This window comes from Guillardia theta (genome assembly GCF_000315625.1).
Source record: "Guillardia theta CCMP2712 unplaced genomic scaffold GUITHscaffold_5, whole genome shotgun sequence".
Lineage (NCBI taxonomy): Eukaryota > Cryptophyceae > Pyrenomonadales > Geminigeraceae > Guillardia > Guillardia theta.
Genome location: NW_005434669.1, coordinates 296,553 through 321,978, shown reverse-complemented (window position 1 = coordinate 321,978; position 25,426 = coordinate 296,553). Strand labels below are relative to the sequence as shown.

The 25,426-nt window shown below is 54.5% G+C and overlaps 9 protein-coding genes across 9 annotated transcripts; 5 read left to right on the top strand and 4 right to left on the bottom strand.

Moving 5' to 3' along the window:
• Window positions 1-283: 283 nt before the first annotated feature.
• GUITHDRAFT_58112 (hypothetical protein) lies at window positions 284-2,145 on the top strand (the record flags this gene model as incomplete). The annotated part of the gene is made up of 13 exons (XM_005840538.1): window positions 284-340; window positions 494-556; window positions 617-717; window positions 856-940; window positions 1,005-1,100; window positions 1,231-1,347; window positions 1,514-1,527; window positions 1,586-1,641; window positions 1,686-1,739; window positions 1,788-1,836; window positions 1,886-1,937; window positions 1,982-2,020; window positions 2,086-2,145. Coding segments are annotated over 13 exons (843 nt in total), but the record flags the coding sequence as incomplete, so codon positions are not given.
• A 237-nt stretch (window positions 2,146-2,382) lies between these two features.
• On the bottom strand, window positions 2,383-4,050 carry GUITHDRAFT_100598 (hypothetical protein; the record flags this gene model as incomplete). The annotated part of the gene is made up of 4 exons (XM_005840537.1): window positions 2,383-2,586; window positions 2,636-3,658; window positions 3,704-3,796; window positions 3,847-4,050. The coding sequence occupies 4 exons, from the start codon at window positions 4,048-4,050 to the stop codon at window positions 2,383-2,385; spliced, it is 1,524 nt and encodes a 507-aa protein (XP_005840594.1).
• A 2,949-nt stretch (window positions 4,051-6,999) lies between these two features.
• GUITHDRAFT_100597 (hypothetical protein) lies at window positions 7,000-7,674 on the bottom strand (the record flags this gene model as incomplete). Its single annotated transcript, XM_005840536.1, has 1 exon — window positions 7,000-7,674. The coding sequence occupies one exon, from the start codon at window positions 7,672-7,674 to the stop codon at window positions 7,000-7,002; it is 675 nt and encodes a 224-aa protein (XP_005840593.1).
• A 587-nt stretch (window positions 7,675-8,261) lies between these two features.
• GUITHDRAFT_132716 (hypothetical protein) lies at window positions 8,262-12,210 on the top strand (the record flags this gene model as incomplete). The annotated part of the gene is made up of 12 exons (XM_005840535.1): window positions 8,262-8,360; window positions 8,653-9,170; window positions 9,319-9,501; window positions 9,551-10,216; window positions 10,299-10,414; window positions 10,591-10,734; window positions 10,990-11,160; window positions 11,573-11,656; window positions 11,753-11,836; window positions 11,933-12,016; window positions 12,109-12,120; window positions 12,206-12,210. The coding sequence occupies 12 exons, from the start codon at window positions 8,262-8,264 to the stop codon at window positions 12,208-12,210; spliced, it is 2,166 nt and encodes a 721-aa protein (XP_005840592.1).
• A 1,896-nt stretch (window positions 12,211-14,106) lies between these two features.
• Window positions 14,107-18,387, bottom strand: GUITHDRAFT_132715 (hypothetical protein; the record flags this gene model as incomplete). Its single annotated transcript, XM_005840534.1, has 1 exon — window positions 14,107-18,387. One exon carries the CDS (start codon window positions 18,385-18,387, stop codon window positions 14,107-14,109), a length of 4,281 nt encoding a protein of 1,426 aa, XP_005840591.1.
• Window positions 18,388-19,056: 669 nt separating this feature from the next.
• GUITHDRAFT_132714 (hypothetical protein) lies at window positions 19,057-20,226 on the top strand (the record flags this gene model as incomplete). The annotated part of the gene is made up of 4 exons (XM_005840533.1): window positions 19,057-19,758; window positions 19,806-19,858; window positions 19,907-19,958; window positions 20,152-20,226. The coding sequence occupies 4 exons, from the start codon at window positions 19,057-19,059 to the stop codon at window positions 20,224-20,226; spliced, it is 882 nt and encodes a 293-aa protein (XP_005840590.1).
• A 242-nt stretch (window positions 20,227-20,468) lies between these two features.
• On the bottom strand, window positions 20,469-21,816 carry GUITHDRAFT_64145 (hypothetical protein; the record flags this gene model as incomplete). The annotated part of the gene is made up of 8 exons (XM_005840532.1): window positions 20,469-20,595; window positions 20,682-20,776; window positions 20,877-20,925; window positions 20,975-21,060; window positions 21,150-21,197; window positions 21,242-21,290; window positions 21,341-21,420; window positions 21,469-21,816. 8 exons carry the CDS (start codon window positions 21,814-21,816, stop codon window positions 20,469-20,471), a joined length of 882 nt encoding a protein of 293 aa, XP_005840589.1.
• Window positions 21,817-22,623: 807 nt separating this feature from the next.
• Window positions 22,624-23,148, top strand: GUITHDRAFT_100592 (hypothetical protein; the record flags this gene model as incomplete). The annotated part of the gene is made up of 1 exon (XM_005840531.1): window positions 22,624-23,148. The coding sequence occupies one exon, from the start codon at window positions 22,624-22,626 to the stop codon at window positions 23,146-23,148; it is 525 nt and encodes a 174-aa protein (XP_005840588.1).
• A 624-nt stretch (window positions 23,149-23,772) lies between these two features.
• GUITHDRAFT_160884 (hypothetical protein) lies at window positions 23,773-25,084 on the top strand (the record flags this gene model as incomplete). Its single annotated transcript, XM_005840530.1, has 8 exons — window positions 23,773-24,163; window positions 24,218-24,299; window positions 24,352-24,423; window positions 24,493-24,546; window positions 24,594-24,631; window positions 24,683-24,784; window positions 24,834-24,926; window positions 24,977-25,084. Exons 1-8 carry the CDS (start codon window positions 23,786-23,788, stop codon window positions 25,082-25,084), a joined length of 927 nt encoding a protein of 308 aa, XP_005840587.1. The 5' UTR covers window positions 23,773-23,785.
• Between the last annotated feature and the right edge of the window lie 342 nt (window positions 25,085-25,426).

The following is a 25,426-nucleotide window of genomic DNA, read 5'->3' as shown; positions in this document are numbered from 1 at the left end:
CCTCCTCCTCCTCCTCCTCCTCCCAATCATTTTTTTCTTCGTTTCCTTCTCTCCTAGCCTCCCACCATTCCCATCTGCTTCTCATCTGCGAACAGGAAGGAACATGCCCGATGTCACTGGACGAGAACCTTGGCACGGTAGGAGCGAGAAGGGATGGGGGCAAGCGTGAGACAGAGGAGGGAAGGGAGAGGAGGGAAGCGAGGGGAGGAGGAGAAGGAGAGAAAACTACAGATGAAAAGAGAGTGAGCAGGTGATTCTCCCGTACGGAGGGTCCAACAACGACTTCAAGTTCGATCGCTGCTTCGGGCAGAACTCAACTCAGACCGACGTGTTCGAAGAGGTCCGGTCCTTGCCCTCTCCTTGCAACTCCTCCTTCCTCCTTGCATCCTTGCTGGTGCTCCACTCTCTGCCTTTCCTCTTTCGCTCTGTCTCCCTCCCTCCTTCCCTCACTCCTCTCATTCACTCCCTCCTTCACTCACTGATTCCCTATCAGGTCAAGAATTTCGTTCAAAGTGCGCTGGATGGCTACAACGTGAGCTTGCTAGCCTATGGACAGGTGAGAGGAGGAGGAGGAGGAGGAGGAGGAGAGGGCTACATCCCCTGACCCCTCTGCCAGACCGGAGCAGGAAAGACGCACACGATGATCGGCGGAGGAGGAGACCACCAGGGCATCATCCCGAGATCCATCGAGCAGGTTGAGAAGAGGAGGACCAGGAGGTCCTAACGCGACCGTCAGATCCTCGCTACCATTGAGGCCATGAAGGACAACGGGTGGGCCTGCCCCCCTCCCCTCCCTTCCCCCTCCCTTCCCCTCTCCTCCTCCCTCACTTCTCTCCTTCCCTTACAAGACCTCAGGTGGGAGTACACGCTGCATGCTTCCTGCCTGGAGATCTACAACGAGAGCATTCGCGATCTGCTCTGCGACCCCAAGGACTTGGAGGTGAGGCCGAGGGCGACAGGGGCAGGGGCAGGGGCAGGGGCAGGGAGATGAGACTTGTCTACAGGGAAAGAGCTACACAATCAGACAGGGAGAAAATGGGCTCATGTCTGTGACTGATCTCATGTCCGTTCTTGTCTGCACCAGGGAGGACATTCACAAGGTTTGCTGTCCTCTCCTCCTCCACTTCTCCTCCCCATGATCGTTCTGTGACCATGACTCTAGCCCTTGTTGTATCTGCCTCCCTCTCCTCCTCTCCCTCCCTCTCTTCCACTTGCTGATTGTCACTGCAGCTGATGACAACCTCGGAGAAACATCGCACTGTGAAGGGAACTGACATGAACGAGCGATCCTCTCGCAGTCACACCGTCTTCCAGGTCTCAATTCCTTCCCACATCCCTTTCTCTCGTGTCTCCTCTCCTCTCCCTCTCCCTCTCCCTCTCCCTCACCTCTCCCTCTCCTCTCCTCTCCTCTCCTCTCCTCTCCTCTCCCTCTCCTCTTCATCGTCTATTTTCTCACACCTGGGCGTAGATCCGCATTCAGGCAACCAAGGAGATCCCGGATGGACCTCGGCAGGTCCTGCATGGCAGGTGAGTCTTGCTGACTTCGCTCCTCCTCTCTCTCCTCTGACCTCCCGCCATCCTTCAGTCTCAACCTGGTCGACCTTGCGGGCAGCGAGCGGTTAGCAAAGTCGAATGCAACTGGTATGAGAGGAGCAGGAGGAGCAGGAGGGGAGATGACTGGGGAGCAGGAGACAGACTGAAAGAGACCCAATCCATCAACAAGTCGCTGAGCGCTCTCGGTGACGGGGATGAGAACGGAGGGATCGACACGCTCACCTGATGTGCAGGAGACGTGTTCACCTCCATCTCCCAGAAGAAGAGTCATGTCCCCTTCCGGTACGAGGAGGAGGGGGAGAAGGAGGAGGGACTGAAGGGATGTGCGCAGCAACTCCAAGCTCACCTTCCTACTTCAGCCTTGCTTCAGCGGGGACGGAAAGGTCTCATGGCTCGAGCATCGCCTCCTCTTGTTGACTTGCTGCAGGCCCTCGTCATCTTCGCTCTCTCCCCGTCTGAAACTTCGGTAGGAATGAAGCGAGGAGGAGGAGGACAGGGGAGGAGGAGGGGGTTGCTGATGCCTGCTGGCAGACTCACGAGAGCTTGTGTACACTGCGCTTCTCGTCGCTCATCAGTCAGTGTGAGCTCGGCAAGGCGACTCGACATGTGGCCGCAGGTGAGACAGTCGAGGACGAGGAGCGATTGCTGATCCCAGAACAGAGTCTGACACCAGCAAGCGACCATCGACAGCTCCATCCAACGGTGAGGGGGAGGGGGAGGAGTTCGAAAAGTGACAGAAGTTATCAGGGTTGGAGGCCAAAAGGAGGAAAGTCGGAAGTTGAACTGGCAACAAATGGAGAAGAAACGAAAAATTTATCTAAGTTTAACTTAATTGGCGAATTTGTATTTGTCGTTCACGAAGTTGTAGATGATAAAGAGACCATAAATAGCAAGATACCCACTCCCATGCCACATGTTGAAGTGAAACTTGGAGATCAAAGCTTGAACGCAGAAGAGGATGAAAACAACGCTCATCCAGATTGACAATCCTTGTGAGTTCTCCACCTGGATCGTACCCCCATACACGTGCATCTGCAACAAGTCAGCACAGGCAAGAGATGTCGACTTTCAGTTGTCTCACCGAGAGCATCCATGGGATACCCAGAGCAAAAAGAATGTCGAACACGTTGGAGCCCCAGACGTTGGTGAACGACATGGTACCCTGACCCTTCTTGGCCATGTACAACGAGCACAAGCAATCAGGCAGGGACGTTCCTGCAGCTCCGAACAGCACTCCCATCACTCCAGCAGAGATTCCAATCACGCAGCCTGCCTTCTGTAGCCAGAACATCAAGAACATGCAGACTAGGGTGAACCAGCCCAGGCACAGGAAGAAGTTGGTCACATGCCAGTGGTTGTAGAAGAACCAAGAGTTGATGGGATAGACGGCTGCGATCCATGGAACCTCGATGAAGAAGTAGATCTTTCTGATCAGCGAATCGCTAGCCATCACAATCTCGTACTCCTCCCATGGGCTGATCGGCTCCTCGTGCTCGTCGGGGGTGTACGCAGCGTCATTCCATGACTTGGTGTGGAGCTCACGACGGTTGATGAGATTTCTCTCCTCGTGGGCAGTGCCACTGACGCCGCCATCGGTCGATGCCACAGACAAGAAGCTCTCTACTGCCTGCGGGCGTCTGGAGCTGAGCTGAACCCCGGTCAGAGCAGCATGGTTCGGCGGAAGGTGGGCAGGGGGGACGTACTGGGCAGTGAGCGAGTTCCCAATGTGAGGCACTTGAACATGGTGGCCGAAGGGAACCGGGGCTCCCTGGATGTGAGGTACCGCCAAGCCCTCCTCAGGCTCGCCAGCAGGTTCAGCTCCGAAGGCCTTGCCACTGACAGCGGCGTGATGGAGGACAGGCTGAGGCATGTCCAAGTGGAAGGACATGGCGCTTTCAGATTCCGAGGCACTCTGTGGGTAGAAGGAGTCCATGGCCGTGTTTGACTTGTACTTGTCCTCCTCCTTCATCTCCACTGTCGGGATGGGAGTTGAATCCTTGCCGAATCGCTTCTTGATCCAGACATCGATCATGGTCCAGTTGCCACAGATGGCCACGTATGCGATGTAGGCTACTGTGAAGCCCCAGGCTTCTCCTAAGGTAACCTGTGCGATCCATCAGGCTTAAACACAAGGCTCTGAGATGCTCACCTTCCCATCGTTAAAGAAAGCGCAGAAAAGTGCGATGCTGATGGCATAGTAGACCATGTCACGAACCATGTCGAGTCCGTTTACAACCACTCGCTGCACGGAACTGGTTACAAACAGTGAGTTGAAGAATCATCAGCTCTCACCCGACCAGGTGAAACCGTGATAATCCCACCAATGATAACAAGCTGGTTGAAAATAACACTGCCAATCACAGTGCCCGCTCCCGTGTCGACTTTCTTGGCCACGAATACCCCAATAAGAGATGAGATCAATTCAGGTGCAGACGTCCCTGCTGCCATGAGAGTTGCTCCTGCAATTCCCTGTGGAATGTGATAGGTTCGAATCATGGCTTCAATCGATTTCGCAAAGTATCGTTCACTAAGAAAACGAATTCCGACCACCAACCAGCTGATACCAAGCAGGTAGAGCAGCACTGATACTGGACTTTGCAGTTTCAGTGGATCTGCATACCCCGGTACGTCACAGTTTGTCTGAATCTGCTCTTCGGAGAGCGGCATGATCGCTTGTGCGGAAGTTTCGAAAAGCCTACCCTATTTTATGAGAGAATCCCCGCAACAGATGACAAGACAAGAAATGAAAGAAGAAAAGGAGGAGGAGAAGAGAGGAGAGCGAGTTTGCAATCGAGGGGAGAACTCTCGGTGCTGTGGATCTCAGAAGGGAGAGGAAAGGAGGAAAAGAAAGCTCGCAGGGAGGAGAAGCAAAGTGCAAGGAGGAGCGAGAGGAGGGCAAGTGAAAAGGGTGCTAAAAACACAAAAGATAACTCACCCCTACCCCTAAGTGATGTACAATATAGTGATGCAGGAGGGTTGTATACTACCTCTGTGACTAGGGAGGGGTGAGAGTCGGTGGGTCAGGGGGTCGGGGTGGTCATTCTGAAGTTGGGGGATGTGTGGCTATGTAGGGGAAGATGACATCTTGATTACAGGGGGTACATGAAGTACCCCTACCCCTTCAATTACCCTCAAGTACCCACCTGGAGCATGAAATGCAGATCCGTTCCCTTATCATGATCATTCTACCGAGCAAGGGGGTGGTAGGAATAAGAGACCACAGGGGGTGGGGTGGTTAATCAATTGGACCCCCTTGATCTCCCGTGGATGTTACTGATGTCCAGTTCAGGTGGGGGTGATCACCCTACCCGTTGTTGTGAGCATTTCCATCAGGGGTACACACTCACTACTTGTGCATTTGGGGGTAGGGTGAGATCTGAATTTCATGGGGACATGATTCACTGCAAACCACCCCCACCCTCTAAGAGAGCATCTTTAGTACCCACTACCGCCCTGCGACTTTCTATTCCCCCTGCACCACTACTCCCCCGCATCTCTCAGCGCTCTTGATGGATCTTGTGGATCAAGGAGGCTGGGGGGTAAAGATGCGCAATAATATAGGTGAGATAATAATGTAAAAAGGCTATCTTCTACCCCTTTTACCCTTGATAGCGCAATTGCAACGGAATTCATCTTCCCCTTCTCTCTCATCACGAGACTACTAATGGATATTCCCCCACCCTTAGGGCCCCCTTACCCCCTCCCGACATTCAGTACCCACCCTACCATTTTTTGTTTTTCTCACACAATGAATCTCCATCGAATGAACCCGTCAGAGCAGATGGCGGGGGGTACCAAGAAGATGTTGTAGGGGAGTGGTGGGGTACATCACCAGGGGGGTAGGGGTTCAAGTATCAGGGGTGCTCATGGAACAGGGTTCGGCAGCATGAACTATTGTTAATTGGCATTTCCATCGTTTTCAATGGGGTAGGGGATGGTAGAAGAGGATTTAGTGGGGTGGGGGTAGTAACGATGTTGACCATATTGAAAACGATCTGGTCATTTGTGGGGTCAAGAGAAGTAATGTTGGGGAGTAGGGGTAGTCAATCAAATGACCAGTGGGGGTTGGGTTAACAGGAAATGACCAAATGTGGGTGGGGGTCATGATTTGTCATTGGAGCAAATATTGGAGGGGTACAACGAGGCCTGACTTTAGGGTGGAGGGTGAGGGGACGTGCAGCCACAACCATTTTGTAGATCTGGTCATATGCTCAGGATGCGACCCTGCCCTCCAGCGGATTTTGAGTTGAGCTACTCGCATGTGTTTGGAGCAGGGGTAGTGGATAAAGGGAAGGGGGTGATAACGCTTTTGTTGGGGGTTATTTCTCTGAGGAACAGGGGTACTGAATTTTTGGAGGGGTACCGAGCCATAGTTTGGGGTGGGGGGTCCCGCACGTGTGAGAGGGTTGTTGGGCTAGAAACATTGACCGGTATATGGTATAGGAAAGAGGGGGTGGGGTAAGATTGGGGGAAGACAGGGGTGAGGTAGGGTCAAGAGATCGGGTAGGGGAAGACTTGCATGAGCTACCTATAAACGACCAAGGGGAGTACGGTATAACTTAGTAAAGATACTAGATTAGAAAAGATAACGCCGGGCCGCCGCCGCCTTCAGCCTGGCAGTGGCCACGGAGCCTTCAAGGCTTGGACCCGGGAGGGGCCGCGGCGGCCCGGCCGGCGGGCCGGGCGCGGGCCCCCATGGCCGCCCGCCGCCGCAGTGCAGCCGGACTCCGGGAGCGATGAGCCGGCGCGACCGCGGGCTCGGGAGTCAGCGCGGGCCCGGCCCCCGGCGGGTCACCGGGTGCGGGCTGGGCCTGCCAGTGGGCGTGGCGCCGCCACGCCCAGGAGGAGGAGGTAGAGGAGGAGGAGGAGGAGGAAGAGGACAGAACTGAAGAGGGAGGCCAGAGTGAAAGTGAGAAAATCTGAGAGGGAGCGCATAATCAACCCGAAAGTTTCCGAAGTTCGGCGGGGAGCATTCATCACGGGGGCGTCACAGTGTCGGCGATTACTCCAGCACTGCTGAGTCACTGCCTGAGTCCGAGTAAGTGCACAGTGTCACGGCACGCCTGACGCCGTGGTGCCGGCGGGGCCGCCGCTGCCGCCGCGGGCGGACCCGTCACCGGCGATACCGTACCGTCGTGCCGGCAGCGCCGGGCTCAGTCCCCGGGCCCGGCCCGCCGGCGAGGCGGGCCGGGCGACCCCCGATCATGGCAGTGCCAGTGACAGGGCCGTCCCGGGAGTTTCAGTTCATCGAGTCGAGCAAGTTGTACTCGCTTATCAATCACAAATTACCAACAAAGTAGTAAGTGCCGCGATCAGTTGCCGTTCACGGTTCAACCGCCGCCACAAGTATTTTAGCACTCAGTCGGATGAGAGAGCCTGCCAGGCTGCCGGGGTGAGAAACACTGTGAGCACAGCCGAGCCCTCGGACGAGGATCCATGACATGTTTATCGGGGGAACCACTTGGAGCTGAGCTGCACTCCTTCCTTGCTGATCTCGATCCTCTTCAAGCTTCGGAGGGTAGCAAGTCGACTGCCCCCTGTCTGTCCAGTCACTCTCGCACCGATCTTGACAAGCTCAACGGTCGAGATCGGATGCGAGCTCTTGGTCTTGCGGCAATGAGCTAGGATGACATCCAGCAGTGTGTTGCACTCGTCTAGCTTGCACCTTCCCCGGACAACGTTGGAAACGCTCAGGAACTCTTCCTCTGTGATGTAATGGGTAGGCTTCTGCTTCTTGACCTCCCCCGCTGGAGCCTCGTCGCACGGCGTTGCGTTCGGGTTCTCGTTCTCCTGATCTCCTCCTCCTCCTCCTCCTCCTCCCTTTCCTCCGAGTCCATCGTCAGCCGGAATTTCCTCCACTGCAAGGTGAGTGCTCATGGTGGTAAGAACTTCCATGTCGAGGTCTTCGGAGGCGATCAGTGCGAGGTCGTTGCGCATGCTCTCATATCTCTTCATGTTGTCTTTGCTCCAATCATTTAGCTTCGAGGAGAAGCTCGAGAAAATATCTTGCGCGTCGGTGCAGGCAATCGGGACATCTGCTGTCTCGCACATCTGTTTCAGAGCTCGATTCATGCCCTGCTGTTGCTTGGCTGAATCGAGCAGCTTCTGCCTGGCGAGCATGACGCGCTTCCATTCATCCTGGACCTTAGGGAGGTCCTCCTTCAAGGCACGCAGGCGCTCGAGAATTTTCACAGGGTTCTGTGGGGAAGGTGTCAGGGGAACGGCAGGGGAAAACAATTACTCGCCTTGGAGTAGGAGCCTTCTCGCTGGAAGTCTTCTTCGAGGATCCTCGTTATCATCGCGATATCTTCACTGCAAGACTCGAAATGGCTGTGAATGCTTTGACAAGCAGGATGCAGAGAAGTGGTCGACATACTGAAGACACAGTTGTTAGCAAACCAAATCTTAAAAAAACTCACTGCCCGGCCCACGCAGGGGTTCGAACTACCCGCCATGTTTCCATCCCCCATTCCTTCTAATTCCCTCCCTCCCTCCTTCTGACCTTCTCTCCTCCCTCGTTCTCCTTCCTCCTTTTCCTCCCTCGTTCTCCTTCCTCCTTCTCCTCCCTCTTCCTCCCATTCCCATGTGCCGTCTGTCCCTCAGGACATTCACGCCAATTCAAATTCAGGTTGAAACCGCGAAATCTGGCAGACCAGAGCCGTGGTAGGACGAATCTGGTAAGAATGCAGGGAAGAATGCAGGGAAGAATGCCTGAAGAATGCACTCTGAATGCACTGAAGAAATGCGGTGAAGGATGCGGCACGGATAGAATGCCGGGATGTGCGTGGGCTAGCATGTTGAGGATGGTGAGAGACCGGTGATGGAAGAGTGGAGTAGAGAAACAGAGGAGAGCAGGAGTGAGTTTGTTGAGATCGGATCAGTTCTCAAGTCCAGTCAAGGCAGGTAAGACACGATAGCTGTTAGAAGCGTAGGTGGAGGGTGTTGAGAACAAATTCAGACTGCATTCACCACACAAACGCGATTGTAAAGTCTATCTGAATGGTCATCTTGCTTCAGGATGCCACGGAAATCTCGTCGACCCGCCCAGGTCTTCCTGATTTGCGGTGACATGGCAAGTAACTGACGGATGGGAGATAGGACGACAGCGAAGACGATTTCGTCGTGGAGGACTCGGAGGAGGAGTCAGAAGACTCGCTGTCCGAGTCCGACCATGAGGACCTGAGCCCTTCAGCAACAGCCAAATGGATCCCACAGGGTGCCCCGCCCTGCGAGTACGGACTCAAGTGCGTTCGGAACAATCCTTCGCACTTCGACTCCTGCTCTCACCCTCCACTCCACGCACATTTCAAGGCGAAGGCCGCTGCAGGCTCCTCGGCGAGTGGATCGCAGGATCAAGGAGGAGTAAGCACAAGGACAGGTGCAGGTGCCGGGGCAGGAGGGGCAGGAGGGGCAGGAGGGGCAGGGGCAGACGCAGGAGGGAGCATTACGTGGATTCCTTCGGGGCTGATCAAGTGCAAATACGGGCTTGACTGCAAGCGGATGAATCCGAATCACTTCTTGCAGGAGAGCCACCCTTCTTCGCATCCAAGAGCAGCACATGCTCCCGCAAGCTCTCCTAGTGAAGAGTACCTGCCCAAGGACAAGCCCAGATGCCAGTAAGTCTGAAATCTGCACTTCCTCTCTTTCCGCGTAACTTCTCATTCCTCCTATTCCGTTTCTCCCTTCCTCTCCTCCCCACCCACCCCTCTCCTCTCTCCTCCCAACTCCTCTTCTCCCCTTGACGATTATCGTTTCCTCGACCAGATTTGGGTCGAGCTGCTACAGAAACAACCCCACGCACTTCCAGGAGTTCAGCCACCCAGCCAACCATGAAGCGCTGATCAAACATGGCATCGTTCCCCCGGCGAGCACAAACGCAGCTGCCCCAAGTGCACGGAAGGTTGAGAGAGATGCAGGGAGGGAGGAGGAGGAAGCGACAGCGAGGAGGTGAAGTACCGTGAGTTGGAGACGTGTTCGTTGACTTGCATGCTGTCAGTGCGACGGAGAGGCCATCACAAGAATCCAAGAAAGAGGAGAAGCAAGAGGAAGCTCATGACGCGGCAAGGTCCCATGACATCAACGTGGAGGAGCGCAACGATCACACGGAGTCTCTAGCGAAGGTGACCCATGTGAACTCGAAGGAAGTCACCAGTGCGAAGAGAAGCATCTGCCAAGTCAATGATCATGTTCAGAAAGACGAAGAAACACCAGCAAAGAAGATCAAGATTGATGCGTGCGTGAGCTCGAGAGAGTCTGTAAGCTCCAGAAAAATCGATGTGAGCCAAGGCGATGAAAGAAAATTCTCTCACGGCAAGGTCGACACAGGGACAGCAACCTCGATCTCCCACGAGCAATCGACCAGGCCCGACCGTCCTGTCGAGAAAGAGGATGAGCAAGATGTGAGAGGAAAGGGAAAAGCAGACAGGAGCAGCCAGGATCTCTCGTCCTCAGGAGAGCACGCACAACCTAGTTCAACATCCAGTGACATCAGAGCCGGCCTCGAAGACAAAGAGGAGAAGATTGAGAAGAAGACCTTCCCCCTCAACATCATCTACGACCTTGCATCTCTCTCTGACACCAGCGCGGCCTCTTGCAGATCGATTGCCTTCCCCCTCCTATGCTGCTGCCCTCTGCTGAAATGCGAACCCCTCCTCGCCGCAAGGTGACTACCCCTCCTTCCAGTCGCTGCTCGTCTCGGATCGCTCACCATGCCCCTCTGCTGACTTGCTGATGCCGTCGGGCAGAGTTGCGATGCAGTCCATCAAGAGGTTCCTCGAGAGTCATGCAGGAGACAAGAAGATCAAGCTCTACCTCGTCTGCGACCACGACAAGAACCTGATCGATGCACTTCAGCAAGAGTGTAACGCGATTGTTCCTCCCTCCATTCTTCTCCCTCCCTCCCTCCATCCCCCGCTCCGTTCCTTCCTCCTTTCCTCTACCCCTCCCTCCTTCCCTCGTGCACTTTCTCATTCGTCTCCACTGCCTCGGCGCCTTTCCAACTCTTCTCCTTGACTTCTTTTCTCACCTGCTCCTCAGGCATCATCTCCGACGAAAGATTCATCGTCATCGTCTCCTCAGATCCCCAGGCCATCGTCTCTCTCGGTCAGCACGACGCTTCCTGCAAGTCACTTGCTGTTGAAACCGACAAGCTCTTCGTGCGAGGCAAACGTCCATCAAGAGGTAAAGTGCGAGTCTCTCCCTCCCGATCCCCCTTCCTCTTCCATCACCTCAGTCTAGCCCTCTTTATGATCATCTCCATCATCTGGAGATGATCATATATTCAACCTACCCTCTAACTCATCCCTCCTCCCTCCTCCTCCCCCTCCTCCCTCCTCCCTCCTCCCTCCCCCTCCTCCCTCCTCCCTCCTCCCTCCTCCCTCCTCCCTCCTCCCTCCCCCTACCTTCGTGCATCCCCCAGCATAACGCACATGGCAGGTCGAGCTGGAGTTGTCTTCGATGCCAGCGGTCCCCTCAACTCCCCGGGTTACCTAGGAAAGGCCACGTCATCCCAGTATGCCGGACACGGACATGGCGTGCTGGGCGACGCGTACGCAGTCAAGCTGCATGCCAGCTCGCCTCTCTACAGCAAGCAGAAATGCCACAAGGGTGAGGAGACATTCTGTCTGTGGGGGAAGAAGCTGACAGGAGCTAGTGTTCTATGTAGTCGTCCCCTCCAGGAATGATGCTCACGACGACTACATGGAGGATGAAGCAAAGTTTGAGAAACTCCTGGGCAAGTGCTACGAGAGCTTTCTCAACCTGTTCTATTCCATTGCAGACTGACCACAGACAAGACGAGGCAAAATTTGCAATTGAAATGAATGCATTCTAAGAAAGGAGTAAAATACAGACAACCATATCAAAATGAAGCAAAACAATCAAAACTGAAACACTTCAGACTGAGCAACGAAAAGAGCAATTTCTTTCAAAATTGCACTGCTTGAGGCATGAGAGGTGCTGCTGCTTCTGCTGGTTGCAGTGGCTCCTGCATGCTCCGTCTGCGCACTGGCTGAGGCAGGTAAGGTGGAGCTGGTCAGCGTCGGCGAGCATGGAGGTAGCGGGAGATGCTCGCATGGCGGCGGTGGAGCAAGAGCGGCGGCAGGTATCGTCGTCGCACTGCTTGAGGCATGAGAGGTGCTGCTGCTTCTGCTGGTTGCAGTGGCTCCTGCATGCTCCGTCTGCGCACTGGCTGAGGCAGGTAAGGTGGAGCTGGTCAGCGTCGGCGAGCATGGAGGTAGCGGGAGATGCTCGCATGGCGGCGGTGGAGCAAGAGCGGCGGCAGGTATCGTCGTCGCACTGCTTGAGGCATGAGAGGTGCTGCTGCTTCTGCTGGTTGCAGTGGCTCCTGCATGCTCCGTCTGCGCACTGGCTGAGGCAGGTAAGGTGGAGCTGGTCAGCGTCGGCGAGCATGGAGGTAGCGGGAGATGCTCGCATGGCGGCGGTGGAGCAAGAGCGGCGGCAGGTATCGTCGTCGCACTGCTTGAGGCATGTGATGTGAGCTTTAGTCTTGGTTGCGCATCCTTTCTTGCATTGCCCTTGTGTACTGCATTCCAGGAGGCACATCAGGTGAGAGCTTCGAACCTGCAGCGCGTTTTTTGTCATCTGTCTGCATTTTTCTTTGCACTCGTTTGATCTGCATGCAAGCATACAGGTTGAATGTAATGATACAATGTCTTCAGGTTTTGTCTTCTGCACTTCATGGATTCTTTGTAGTTTGGCAAATAGTTCCGTTTCCCCCTCTTTTCCGTCATTCACAACCAATGCCAGTACGACGAGAATGCAGATTCCCGTAAACACGACAATTGAACCAGATATCAACCTGAACAAAGACAGTCAGCGCATTATTTACAGACATTATGGTGACATGGTATCGAAAAATTCCTCAAATGCACCAAACCCCATGGTTGTCGTTTCAAGATTATCTCTCCTCTCCTCCCTCTTCCTTCCCCTTCTGCCTTCTCCTTCTTATCAACATCACCACTACCACCACCGCTTTCATCATCACCACCATATCATCGTCATCACATCATTATCGTTGTAGTCATTGTCGTCATATCATCACATCATATCATTATCATCAACATCAACATACCATAACATGACATACCATAACATAACATAACATATCATCGGCTCACCTGTTCCTTTCCTCCTTCATCTTCAGCTTCGTCCTGCTCTCTACTGGTCTTCCACTTACATCGTATCTGCCCCTCCATGACCCTTCCCCAGATCACCCCTCTTTCTGAATTACCCCTACCCCTTCCAGACTCCAAATTATACCCCCTCAATTCCCTTCATAACCCCACCCACTGTCTCTTGGTCAGCCAGTACACGAATCGTACATATCGACAAACCGTCTACCCCACCTACCTTGCATTAATCAACTTTACCCCCAACACCCCTTTTATTCCCCGTTTTAGTACCCGTACTTCATACTACCCACCCCGCTTCAATTTGCCTTCGCCAATGGTCGGATCCCAAAAAAGGTTTATAAAACAATTGTAAAACGTGACGGTGACCTGAAGGATCTTTTGCTTGTCTGAAGGAAGGGGGTGGTCAATTGATTTACAAAAGGGTGGGTATTTTATGCTGAAGATAAGGGGTGCCTTATGATAGTGGGTAGGGTAGTCAGTCGATGTCCTTGTTCGAGTTAAACACACCACACACGTGGATGCGACCATTCGATCTCTGGGGGGTGGGGTGTCGATGAGGAGGGGTCTGAAAGATGGAGATACCGGAATGACCCGTTCCTTTCTAGACAAGTCATCCGTCTAAAAGGGGTAGGGGTTCACAGTGTGTGTAGAAAGGCCTTTTGTGGGTGGGGTACTGAGTACCCCCCTTGCCGTAGTCACTTTTTAAGTATCCTGTGCTGACCTCATCCCCCCGCGCTCCCCGAGAATAGAACTCCCATCCACAACCCCCCGTCCAAACGGAGTGTGAGGGGGTTATCGTTGAAAGGGGGGTATTCCAGGGGGCAACTGGCAGGCGCGGAATTAGATTGCCTTCCAAGGGGCAACGCCCAGACAGCCAGCTGACCTGAGTCGCTCCTCCTCTTCACCTTTCTGAGTCAGCGGCGTCTCCTCGCTGCTTCAATGTACGGACCGTCACCCGTCGGACCGTGGGAGTCACGCCCCAGTCAGAGGCCCGCCACAGTGGCACGCGTCGCCGGCCCGGCCCGGCCCGGCGGCGGCTTAGTCCGGCTCACTGCCGCTGGCGGGCCCCGGGTCGGACAACGGGATCCTGAGTCCCGGCCGGGCGGGGCCCGGTACGGTCAGGCTCAGGCCCTCGCCGAGGGGACGCCCGACTCAGTGACTAGAAGCGCGGTAGTGACCGTCGACGTGACTTCAAGGCGGCCCCGGACTCCAGCCGAACTAAAAAGCTCAACTCATATGGCACGGTGAGATGTCAAGGTGCATGGCAGTAACTTATCATCATGGCGTGGTAGTAAGACGATTGCAAGTAAGAGCGCGATAGTAGTCACGTTAAAGCTTAATAGGAAAAGACAACGAGAGTCCTATGTCTTACAGACACAGTGAGTTAATAATTCTGCGATCAGACCTGTGCTGCCTCGTCCTCATGGGGAGTTGGGTCTGGGTATCCTTCCCAGAGGGGAACGAGGATGCCGTCGTCGTCGGAGAAGCGAACGGCTCTCGGCCCATCGCTCGTTCCTCTCCATCTCGCGACGTTTAGCGCAAAGGGGCTGAGCCGGTTTGCGATGAAGACGTCGGACTTGGCACAGACGAGCATGTCGGCCAGCACGCACTCGAAGCCTTCGCAGACGGAGTCGTAGAACTTCATCCTCTCCCTGTACGCCCCCAGTGACCCCAGAGCCTCGTGCTCGTCGCCGGTGCTGACGAAAATCTCCGCACCCTCCCTGCCCAGCTGTTGCTCAGCTTTCCTGATGGAGGCGGGCAACGAGTGCGCACAAGTGGCCGCACGCGCAGATGACGAGGGCTGGGTTGGCTCCTTCCACCCCCCTGCTTCTTCCACACACTCGTCTGTCGTCCGTTTGGTCATGTGGACAGCTATGAAGGGACTGCCGAGCTGCTGGGCAATGAAAACCTCAGCCTCCAGCAGGGCCCGCGCTGAGAACTTCAGGCTGCGGTACAGCCTTGTCATGGCTGCCACCGGCGGCTCGCGCGTGTCAAGCGCGTCGGCAGGATCGACTGTGACAGCTCTGCCCCCCAGATCAGCCAGCAAGTCCAGCACAGTCAAGATCTCGGGATCGCCGCAGACTTGCTGGAAGGCATGGTCTGACAGGACCTCGATCGAGGACGAGTCAAGACTGAACAAGTCCTGCAAGCGGGAGCTGAACTCCTTGTGGTTGGCACTTGAAGGCATCACAAGGGTCCTTCCCGCGTTCACGGACAACCAGAATGCATGCAACATGGCGATCAGGCTGCTGCTGAAGGACAGGTCGTCACCGAACCTCCAGCAGAACTCTCTTCTCCCCTCAAGGGCCTTCTGCCGTTGGAGCTCGAACAGAGAGCAGCGATGAAGATGGTCGTCGAGCTCGTGGCTGCCAGCGTGAACAAACTCCTGAGGCAGCTGCTCCAACAATCGCGATCCATCGACTGCCCCGTTGCTATCAAGCACTGATGGGGAGCAAGTGAGCAAGAGGAGGCGTCCTTTCGTTGAGTTGAGCAGTCTCCTCAGACCAAGATCCTGCAGATTTTGGCGACTCTCGCCCACACTCGGCAAGAAGACAAGTGAGTTCTGTACAGTATCAAGGTCTTCACTGCGGCTGGGCCAGAAACGAAACTCCACTCTTTGCTTCTCTCCTTGTTGCTGGAGAATCCGATGACCGACACAAGGTGTTTTGACCGATCTCTGCCTCTGCGATGAATCCATCCGGCACTCATAGTCCACCAGGGTCTCCACGTTCTCCTTGGAGAGGAAATCAAGCAGCAAACCAGCTGCCGTGCTCAGAGCGGAGAAGGGATGAGAGTAGAGGGGTGGATCGAGGTGATAGGATCCTGTCGGCTCCAACTGATGACGATGAACTGACCGTGATGGAGGGACCTGTCTTACGATCGTCTGATAAATCACCTCAATCGCAGCTCCCTGCCTTGCTGGAACCAGTCGATCCAACACATCACCTTTCGAATTGTTCTCCAGTGCAGCCCTGACGGCAAGCAAGAGGGCAGTTGTGTTGGACGGCCTGACCAGCACACTTCCTTGGCGACTGGGATTGCTTTCATGTGCCTCGCTCAACAGAATCGTTTGCCTTCCCAGCAGGCTGTACACCTCAACATATTCCTCGTTGTCAACGATGATGACATGGCTTCTCCTGGATATCGACAAGATATCAGAGAATGGTTTGTGGTTGAGATACAGTGTTGTGTCGGGAGCTTCGCACATCCTTGAGATCGTCTCCTCCTGTTCCTCATCATAACCTGCTTCCTTCATCAACACGAAGAAACAATCCTCACACTCAAGCTGCGACAGTGCGGGTCCAACGGCCCGCGCGTGACGTTGAATGTGCAACAAAACTACTTTCTTGCCCTTGAACACACTTGCCATGGAGAACTTCGACCGTCGCACCGACGGGACTGACCTTCGGATCGCGTCGAGGATCGTACTTCCTGCCGTAACAACCCGAGTAGGAGCAGCACCTGCTCCAACAAGCAACTCGTGCTCCTCGTCGGACGTAGCAAAGTACCAAGATGATGACGTGGCAGCGCGTTCAAGTCGCAGGAGCTTCTCGTCCCATCCGGTCATCGCAGCGTTGACATGCACGATCGTACACCTGCTGTTGACTCCAAGGATCGCCGCTGCTGCTGACCCCAGTCGCGATGGAGCAAGGAGCAAGACGTCGCTGGCTGTAAGGCCGACCAGCCTCTCGACTCCCTCCACCACCTGTGCCAGTGTGGGAGAGGAGGAGTTCTGCTGGGGAACGAAGAGGGAATGATCTACAGTGAGATCGAAGTCTTCCACGTCAGTCAGAGCGCTGGGATCTTGTCCAGCAAAGACCAGCACGGTGCGGAAACTTCGACGAGCCTTCGAGACGGTGACGAGTGCCGAAAGTTTGATCAGTTCCATCCTGGTTGCAAACATGAAGACCGCTCTCCTCCTCCTCCTCCTCCTCCTCCTCCTCCTCCTCCCCCTCTCTCTGCTCCCTTCTTCACTGTCTGACTCCAGTGGCGTCGTTGTCACAGACTGCTCGACTTGGATGATCGTCTGAAAATGTGTCACGCACGCCGCTATGGTCTCCTCATCGCAGTTCTCGCACTTCCTCGCATGAAACCCTGCTCTCAGCAGCCGACAGAATAGCAGCTGCCGCACATCCTGCGCCTTCCTGTCGAGGTGAGAGGCGAACTGATCTACCGCGTACGCTCCCCTCCGCTCGTCGGGAATCGCCTCCCCCTCGATGGGGCCCTGGTGTGACTCGATGCCTGCCCTCTGCAAGGAAAAGGACAACTGAATGTCCTCCCCTGTCGTCCATGTGAAGGGCCGGGCATGCAGGAAGTGCCGTAGGTGTTCTCGCCAGAGAGTCCAGCACTGACCCACGAAGTCGACGGGCCCTGCACCTCCCCGCTCTGCCTCCTCTTGCTTGGCGTGCCATTCATGGTTGTGAAGGATACGTACGATATTCCTGCTGTTGCATCCCACCAATGCCAGCCCGTGATCGAGCGAGTACTCGACGCAGCTTCTGAGCCAGTCACGACCGGGAACGATGTCGTCGTCCCAGACGGAGACGAAGTGAGTAGAGAGCTGCCCTGCAAGGTGAAACCTGCCATGAAACTTGGTGTTCATGGACAACTTGGTCAGCCTGATGTTGATGTCTGGCCGAGCAGACTGTGCCCTGTGTACTACACTGTCCACATCGACATGGTCTTCGTTCTGGAAGACGTGGACTTCAGCTGGCCTCAGGGTCTGCCGAAACACCGACTGAAACTGCTCTTCCAGGTTGTTCCTCTTGTAAACTGTCAGGATGACTCCGATAGTGAAGGAGCGTGCTTGCTCCTGTACGCTCCTCCCCTCCCCTACGCTCCTCCCCTCCCCTACGCTCCTCCCCTCCCCTACGCTCCTCCCCTCCCCTAAGCTCCTCTCCTCCCCTACACTGCTCTCCTCCCCTACACTGCTCCCCTCCCTTACACTGCTCTCCTCCCTCCCTGACAGCTCAACCGAGCTTCTCTCAGGGTCTGCCGACAACCATCTCACAGCAACGCTCCTCTCCTGTGCCTTCCTGACTGCCCACTCCGAGTCCGTGATGACCAGGGCTGCGCGATGAAGGAGCACCTCGAACAGAGCATACGACAAGTGAACACACTGCAAAGGACCGAAGACGGTCGGGCAAGACATGCACTCCTGACCTGCTTGCGACGACACCAACATTGTCAACTTCGAGCTGCCCGCCATTTCGCTGACTTGCTGGCAGTTGAGGGTCGCGCCCTTGGAGCCCTTTGTGTGCACAAGGAGGATGGGAGGCAAGTCAGTTCCGTCTGCTGGGTCCAACAGTCTGCATGCTGCTGCCAGTGACGCTGACGCCATGGCGACGTACTCGTCCCTGCTCATGACAACGAGGAGGAGCTCTGACCTGCTCCGGGAGGTCGAGGGGACGCGGAGCATGAGAAGGGAGCTCGCGATCAAGTCGCTGCCCTGCACATCCTCTTCCTTCCCGTCCACGTAGAGGATGATCCTGTGCCCGAGGCCTCTAGCATGTTTCACCTGCACCTGCACCAGGACTAGGCATGTCTCAGAGTCGGAGGGGATCGCTAGGAGGAAGCGAGCAGAGACGGAGGAGGTCCGGGCTACATGGAGGAAGGAGAGCAGGAGCAGGAGCAGGAGCAGGAGCAGGAGTTGTGGCTGTGCATCATGAGAGCTTGACATAGTTCTCTCTCAGACCCTCCCCGACATCCACTCCCATTCTCCTCCTCTCGCCCAGCTCGTGCTCCTGTCTCCTCCCTCCCTGCTGCAGAGTGGAGGGGGCGGAAGTTGTGAGAGAGGAGAAGATGGAGGGAGAGGAGAGAGGACTGGCAGGCTGGTGGTCAGCGGGGAGATAGCGGAAGTAAGTGAGGGAGCGGGGAGGAGGGAAGCGGGAGGTAGGGAGGAGATTTTTGACGATCTGGCAATTGTTCAGTAGGGTTGGTCAGGGTCGGATTGGGATATGGAGGCTGGGGAAGGGAGGGGGGCAGAGGGGAGAGAAGCAGGGGGGAGGTAGCGGGCAGAGGGGAGCGAGAGAGAGAGAGGAGGAAGGGAGAGGGGGAGGAGGAAGGGAGAGGGGAGGAGGAGGGATAGGACCTCTGAATTGACACGGTCGTTTCCCCAGCCGTTGATGCATCGATGCTAGGCAAACCAGGCATAATCCCTGCCGACGCCCCTCTCCTCCTCCTGATCCTCCTCCTCCTCGCCCTCCCTGTTCCTCCCTGTGAAGCTTTCATGGCGCGCAGCCTGGCGGGGTTGTCGAGATTTGCGTCTCAAGTCTTGCAGCGCTCGTCTCATTTTCTGCATTCCAGGACAAGGACGGTGATGTCGGCCCGCGACCCCCGGCAGGACGGCATGAGGGGATCGCTGTTCCAGTACGCTCCTCAGCTGCAGGCCTTCGAGAGTGGGCCCGGCGATGCAGAGAAGAAGCTCATCATGATAGGAGGGCTCTCCGACGGCTTGCTACCATGCTGGTACGTCCCGTCGCTCGGGCAGGCAGCGAGCGAAGAGGGATGGTCCATGGTGCAGCCTATCCTGCGATCATCGTACAACATGTGGGGGTTCGGCTCGCTGGAGAGAGACGTCGAGGACTTGTCTGCCCTGCTCGATTTCCTTGCAAGGGAGAGGGAGGGGAAGAAGTTTGCGATCTGCGGTCACTCCACCGGCTGTCAGATCGCCTGCCACTACATGCGCAGCAGGGAGAACCTCCCACAGCACAACATCTCGCACATCATCCTCCAGGCCGGTGTCAGCGACCGCGAGCTTGAGGACGCGGACGCTCTGGCGAAGCAGCAGGAGAACTTACAGGCGGCGAGGCAGCTTGCCAGGCAGTCAGGTGGAGGAGACGAGTTCCTGCCCCGATCCGCGTGCTGGGCTCCAGTCACAGCACAGAGGTTCTTGGATCTCAACGATGTGGGAGGAAAGGACGACTACTTCTCCTCGGATCTCAGCGAGGACGAGCTCGCGAGGAGGTTCGGGGGGTTCTACAGCACCACCGACGTCATGATAGCATACTCTTCTAAGGATGAGTACGTTCCTTCTACGGTGAACAAGCAGGTCAGCCATGTCGTTGCTGGGCTCTCATAGTGAATGATCGGCGGCAGGAGCTCGTGGAGAGAATCGCCAGGGCGATGAGAGGAGAGGGGGGGAAGGCAAGGTGCTTGTTCTTTATTGTCGTCTCCTATGTGATAATGAGAGACTGCAGGGTCGTCCCTCTCGTCGTCCCCAACGCTAACCATGCTCTCTCGCCGCTGCCTGTGAGATGCCCTCTCTCTCAACGATCTTTGCCCATCCTCTCCATCTCTCTCCCTCTCCCTCCCTCTCTCTCTCCCTCTCCCTCCCTCCCTCCCTCTCCCTCACTCTCACTCACTCACTCACTCACTCACTCTCTTTCTCGCTCGCTCGCTCGCTCGCTCGCTCGCTTACAACCTACATGTGATTTTCGAGCAGGAGGATCCCGAGAGTGCTTCGGCAGAGAAGTTCTTTGTCGCTCAAGTTCGTGAATTTCTTCGTGATTCAAAGTAATGAACGACGAAACGAGAAACTCACGCGCGATGCAAGTTTGGATTGGATAACTTTCACAGAAAAGACACACTCGACATATTTGTCACATCATCAATACACCATGTACACGAAGAGACAGGAAACATCACTTCTTGGGCTTCGACCAAAGTTTGAAGATGTTGGGAATTATGCATGGCGTCTCTGAGATGTACCTTCGGTATCGCTTTGCCCTCTCTTCAGTCCATCCTGCAATGCACATCACCCTACTTCGCATTCATCAACAGCATGCCAAAAAGACCTTTCAGCATTCTTTCTTCCGTCATCATCGACACATAGACAAGAACCAACGTGTTGAAAACCGTTCCTCCGACCATTTGCCACTCACCAACACTGGGAGGCAAAGGGAGGGAAACGAGAGCAGAAGAAACGAGGCAATGTCAGCTCATCGAGAGAGGATAGTAAGTCTTGATGCTCACTTGACTGAGAACAGAGCAAAAGACGTCCACCACATGATCTCTCCGAAGTAGTTGGGATGTCGACTCAAACCCCACAACCCCGCATCAAGCAGCTCCTGCTGCTCACCAGGATCAGCAAAGATCAACCTTGTCTCCTCTCCTCCTCTCTCCTCCCGTTAGTCTCCTCTCCTCTCCTCGCCTCTCCTCTTCTCTCACAACCTTCTTCTGTCCCTTCGCTTCTCGATCTTCGTTGGATTTCATATATCTATCAAATCATTTGAGGGGACAGAAGAAATAATCTCCGACATGTAGACCTGTACAACTGATTGTCGGCAACGAATGCAATCAGAATCCCTTTCAAACACAACATGGTGGCGATAGAATCTATCAGATTCCATTGCTTCAAGGTCCAGGGATGGAGGAGGCGATTCAACACAGAAAGAACGGAGTGGTCAGCAGCCCATCATCGCTCAAACCGCTGTGCTACACCTTGTTTGAGAACGCAGTGGAGTAAAGAGGGAGCGAAATTCCTACAAACTCCCGTGTCATGCCAAGGAAGCTGACATGCCTGCGCTACCAACTAGCATCGGCTGCTGAGCCAGACCCACGGCAAAGAAGCTTAAGATCCACCTGAAAGAACATGTCAGGTGCTGTTGCTACATCTGCATGGCACAGCCCACCATGCTGAAGGATGCTCCTTAGCCATCTTGGTATATCGCCAGTCTTCCCTCGCCCCACACCTCCATCCTTCTCTTCGGAACTGGGGCGGGGCGTCACTTTCTAAACAAGGAGAGGAAAATGATTTCACATAGTTGTGAGTGAGCCGGATGCTCCATATCCAAACAAGCGCCATGGCCACCATCCCCCTAGCAGTGGAAGGATGGACCGCGAGGGGATGGCTGAGGTAGAAGTGGCCAATGAGGGGAGGTATGAAGGTCCAGTAAGGGTCGATCAGCCAGAAATTCCCTTGCACCAGCCCGATGATCCAGAAGCCAACTGAGACGTTGACGAAGAAGAGGACGTTGACGAAGACGATCGGGCTCCCCAAGGCCAGCTCGCATGCGTCCTTCAGCCAGCCCTCAGCAGGAGCAGGAGAGCACAGTGAGTGCGGGACAAGGTAGACGGAGATGATGGAGGGCAAGCCGGCAGTGAGCATGAGCATGAGGTTCATGACGTCCCTGCTCGCCATGCGCACCACACTTCAGAGGGTTCTATTCGCGGGCAGCCAGCATGCGCCCCCAACTGATCGCAGGCCCGCCCCATGATATGGCTTTGCTAAGCGAATTTTGCTGCCCTTGAATCCCAATAGGTACTTCTTCTGAGGCAGACTGGACGTAAGGCTCCTAAAAAAAATCAACGGATCTGGTCACTTTCATATCACGAGGTCCATCTTTCAGCAGCTTTGATATTTTTGGTAGTATCTGATTATCCTCATACTAATTTTAACTTAACTTTCAAATAAGTGTATCAACACTTGAAATCAATAGGTCTGCCGATGGCTTTACTAGCAAGATGACTCGGCCGGAGTTTCGGAGCTATTGACATCATGCCATGGTGTAAATCTGGCGGCGTGATTGATGATTGACTAGTAGTGAAAATAGTCTTTTTCGCATCGGCCTCGGCAGAAAACGGCATGGTAACGTGATTTGATGACTGACTAGTATTGAAAACATACTTCTTCGCATCGGATACGGCTAAGAAAAGTTCGCCAAACATACTGATTTTGGCGGTGCATCTCTTCGCATCGCTTGAGTTCCGTTGTTCCCCGGTTTCCCCTATTTATTACCGACACCTCCCTCCCCTCCTCACCTCTGCAGTCTTCTCCTCGTTCTCCGGTTCCTCCCGCTCCTCCTGCTCCTCCTACTCCTCCCACTCCTCCCACCTGTTCATCTTCTCCTGCTGCAGTTTCTCAGCACGTCATACCTTTCGTCGTCAATAGATCCTGCTCTTGTGACCAGCGCAAATGCTCGTCGATGATGCCATCGCTTCTCTCTTTCCCCATGACGTTCACCCTGCCTTCGAGGACGCACAAATAGCAAAAGCTCTCGTGGACCATTACTTCTCGTGCGAGCAAGAATGCGGGCTTGATCACCTTCTCTGGTGTGAAGGTGAACAGCTGAACGAAAAGGATGCCTCGCATCCGGCTTCAGAGCGAGGAAGCGATGACAGCGATGAAGTTAGTTCTGTCGTGTCAATGCCTGAGAAGAAATTTGCGAACAAGCCAAGCAAGGTCGGCAAAAAGCGTCAACCCAAGATTCAGGGGACTACGCAGAAGCGTTGGAGCAAGGACGAGCATGAGCGTTTCTTGGAGGGTCTGAACCTTTACTGTCCTTATGCCGGGCTATCCCGAGGAGCGGATGGAAGAGTGTTTGTCGGGCTTGGCCCAGGAATAGCACAGGCAATCGCCTGCATGGTCGGGACAAGAACAGAGTTGCAAGTCAGATCTCATGCGCAGAAGTATTTTCTTAAGAACAATGTGAGCATCTAGGTAGTATCGGTTGACTGCTTGCAGTGCATGTTGATTAATAAACCCTACTAACCAAAGGGTTGCATCGCGTTTGTGAGATCTGAATTGAAAACATGTCATATGAACTTCATCTCCTGTCAGCTTCATGCGCCTACATTTTAATATCAAATATTGCGAGTTGAGTAAAAGGCCAGTTCCGACCGGCGTACGACCTGCCTCATTGTCCTTAGTACACTCAAAGTTAAGTTAAAACTAGTACATTCAAAGTTAAGTTAAAACTAGTACATTCAAAGTTAAGTTAAAACTAGTACACTCAATGTTTTAAGTAGGTACTACTGCGACACGCGGCCGCCGCCGGGCCGGCCGGGCCGGCCCGTAAGGCGAAGCTTCAAAGTTTCATTTAGCCCGCCGTTACTTCCGTCAATTTTGTGTAAAAGCTATTTTTTGAGTACGGTTAATTTTTAGCTTAAATTTGAGTAAAAGCTTCGCGTCACTGACGGCGCGCCGGGACCTGGCGGGCCCGGCCGGCCGTCTCAGCGATCGGACTCCGTCAGTGCTCCGTCAGTGCTCCCGGGCCGTCAGACGGTCAGTCCGACTCGGCGAGTTCACTGGGTATGAGGGTGATGAAGGTGTCGGTCGTATATTGCGACCCTCGACAATGCAGCTGGCATGGCGAGCGTTCGGGCGAAGGAAGATGGCGATATGCGCCGCTCCCTCTCCTCCTACCCATCACAACAACACGTGCAACTACAGCTCGGTCTCTCATGGACACCCCCCCTCCGTACCAAACTCCTTCATCCTCCAGCATTCCAACGCTACGAATGTGCAAATCCCATTTGTGGTTTGCAGGGTGAAGGCGGCACGCGCCTCATGTATGCAACGTCGTCTTCCTACCCCGCACTTTGTGCGTGGTGGTATATCAGCAGCTGGAATCCGTCAGTTTTCTAGCATGCAGAACAAAGCCGGGAAGCTGTTTGTGTCTGGCTGGTCCAATTCCGGTGCGTTGGGACTGGGAAAGGACGTGGTCAAGGCCAAGGTGAGTACATGAAAAGAGCCACTCATAAGTATGTCATTTTGACACAATGTTAAGCAACCAACAGAAATCCCGATACCAGAACCTGTGATTGATGTCTCCTGCGGCAAGAAGTTCACAGTGTTCGTCACAGAATCGGGTGCAACCTGGCACTGCAACAAACTCGGCCAGCAATGACTTGATACATCCAGGAAAAGTCTACTCAATGGGCGACAACAAGAATGGAGAACTCGGTAATCCTAATGCTGGGTCGTCTTCATATGGTAGGATCGACGAGTCTCATTAATCTGCTCCCGGCCTCTGAAATCATTGTGTTTCCGCGGCGTTCTCAGAACCAACCATTGTGCATGGGCTCGATGGGATCAAGATCGTCAAGATTGCTGCAGGTGATCGCTAAAGATTTTGTTGACTTTAACAATTGACAATCATACAGGACAATATCACGTCCTTGCCCTCTCTGACATCGGCGAGGTGGGTGGAATCTCAATAAGTGAGTGCAACTTGGCCTGACACGTTGTACAGGTCTACTCCTGGGGATGGGGTGGATCAGGTACCCCCGGTGCGGGAGTTGGTGCACTGGGCCATGGAGACAAAGCTTCCCTGCCAGTGCCGAAACGAATCGAAGTAAAAGATAAGAGGCAGGCAGTCGTAAGGGTGGATGACAAGAGTGCAGCGTTTGAACGGCGAAAAAATCACCAACATTTCCTGTGGAGCTAAGCACAGTGTAGCGCTCAGTCAAGATGGAACCATGTTCACCTGGGGTCATGTATGCGACTTTGCTGCACTTTCGTAAGGCTTACTGTGACATGCCATTAGGGTGAGCAAGGCAGGCTCGGACACGGCAACAACACAGATTTCTTGCAACCGGAGCCGATCTCTGAATCTCCAGTGAGACCATGGCAGCTCAGACTGTGCAAGACATAAGACTTTTATTAGCAGAAGATGAAATGGATAGAATGCGGCGAAAATTTCACAGCAGCTATTGGGTTGGATGGAACCTTGTACACTTGGGGAAAGAATAAGGTTTTGTTCCAATGGTTCAGGAGGAAGTCAATGATGCTTACATGTTCAGGTTGGTGAGTTGGGATTAGAGGGAATGAGCGTCTTTGCTCAAGAATCTTCGTATGCGCAATCTCTCCTTTTTCGTTTCCTCACATTGATTCCTGTTGAGTGCAGCCCTACAAGCTTGGATAGAGATGAATGCTTCAAAGGCTCTTCAGTGCTGCACATTGGATGCGGACATCAGGTTGTAGAGTTGAAACATTC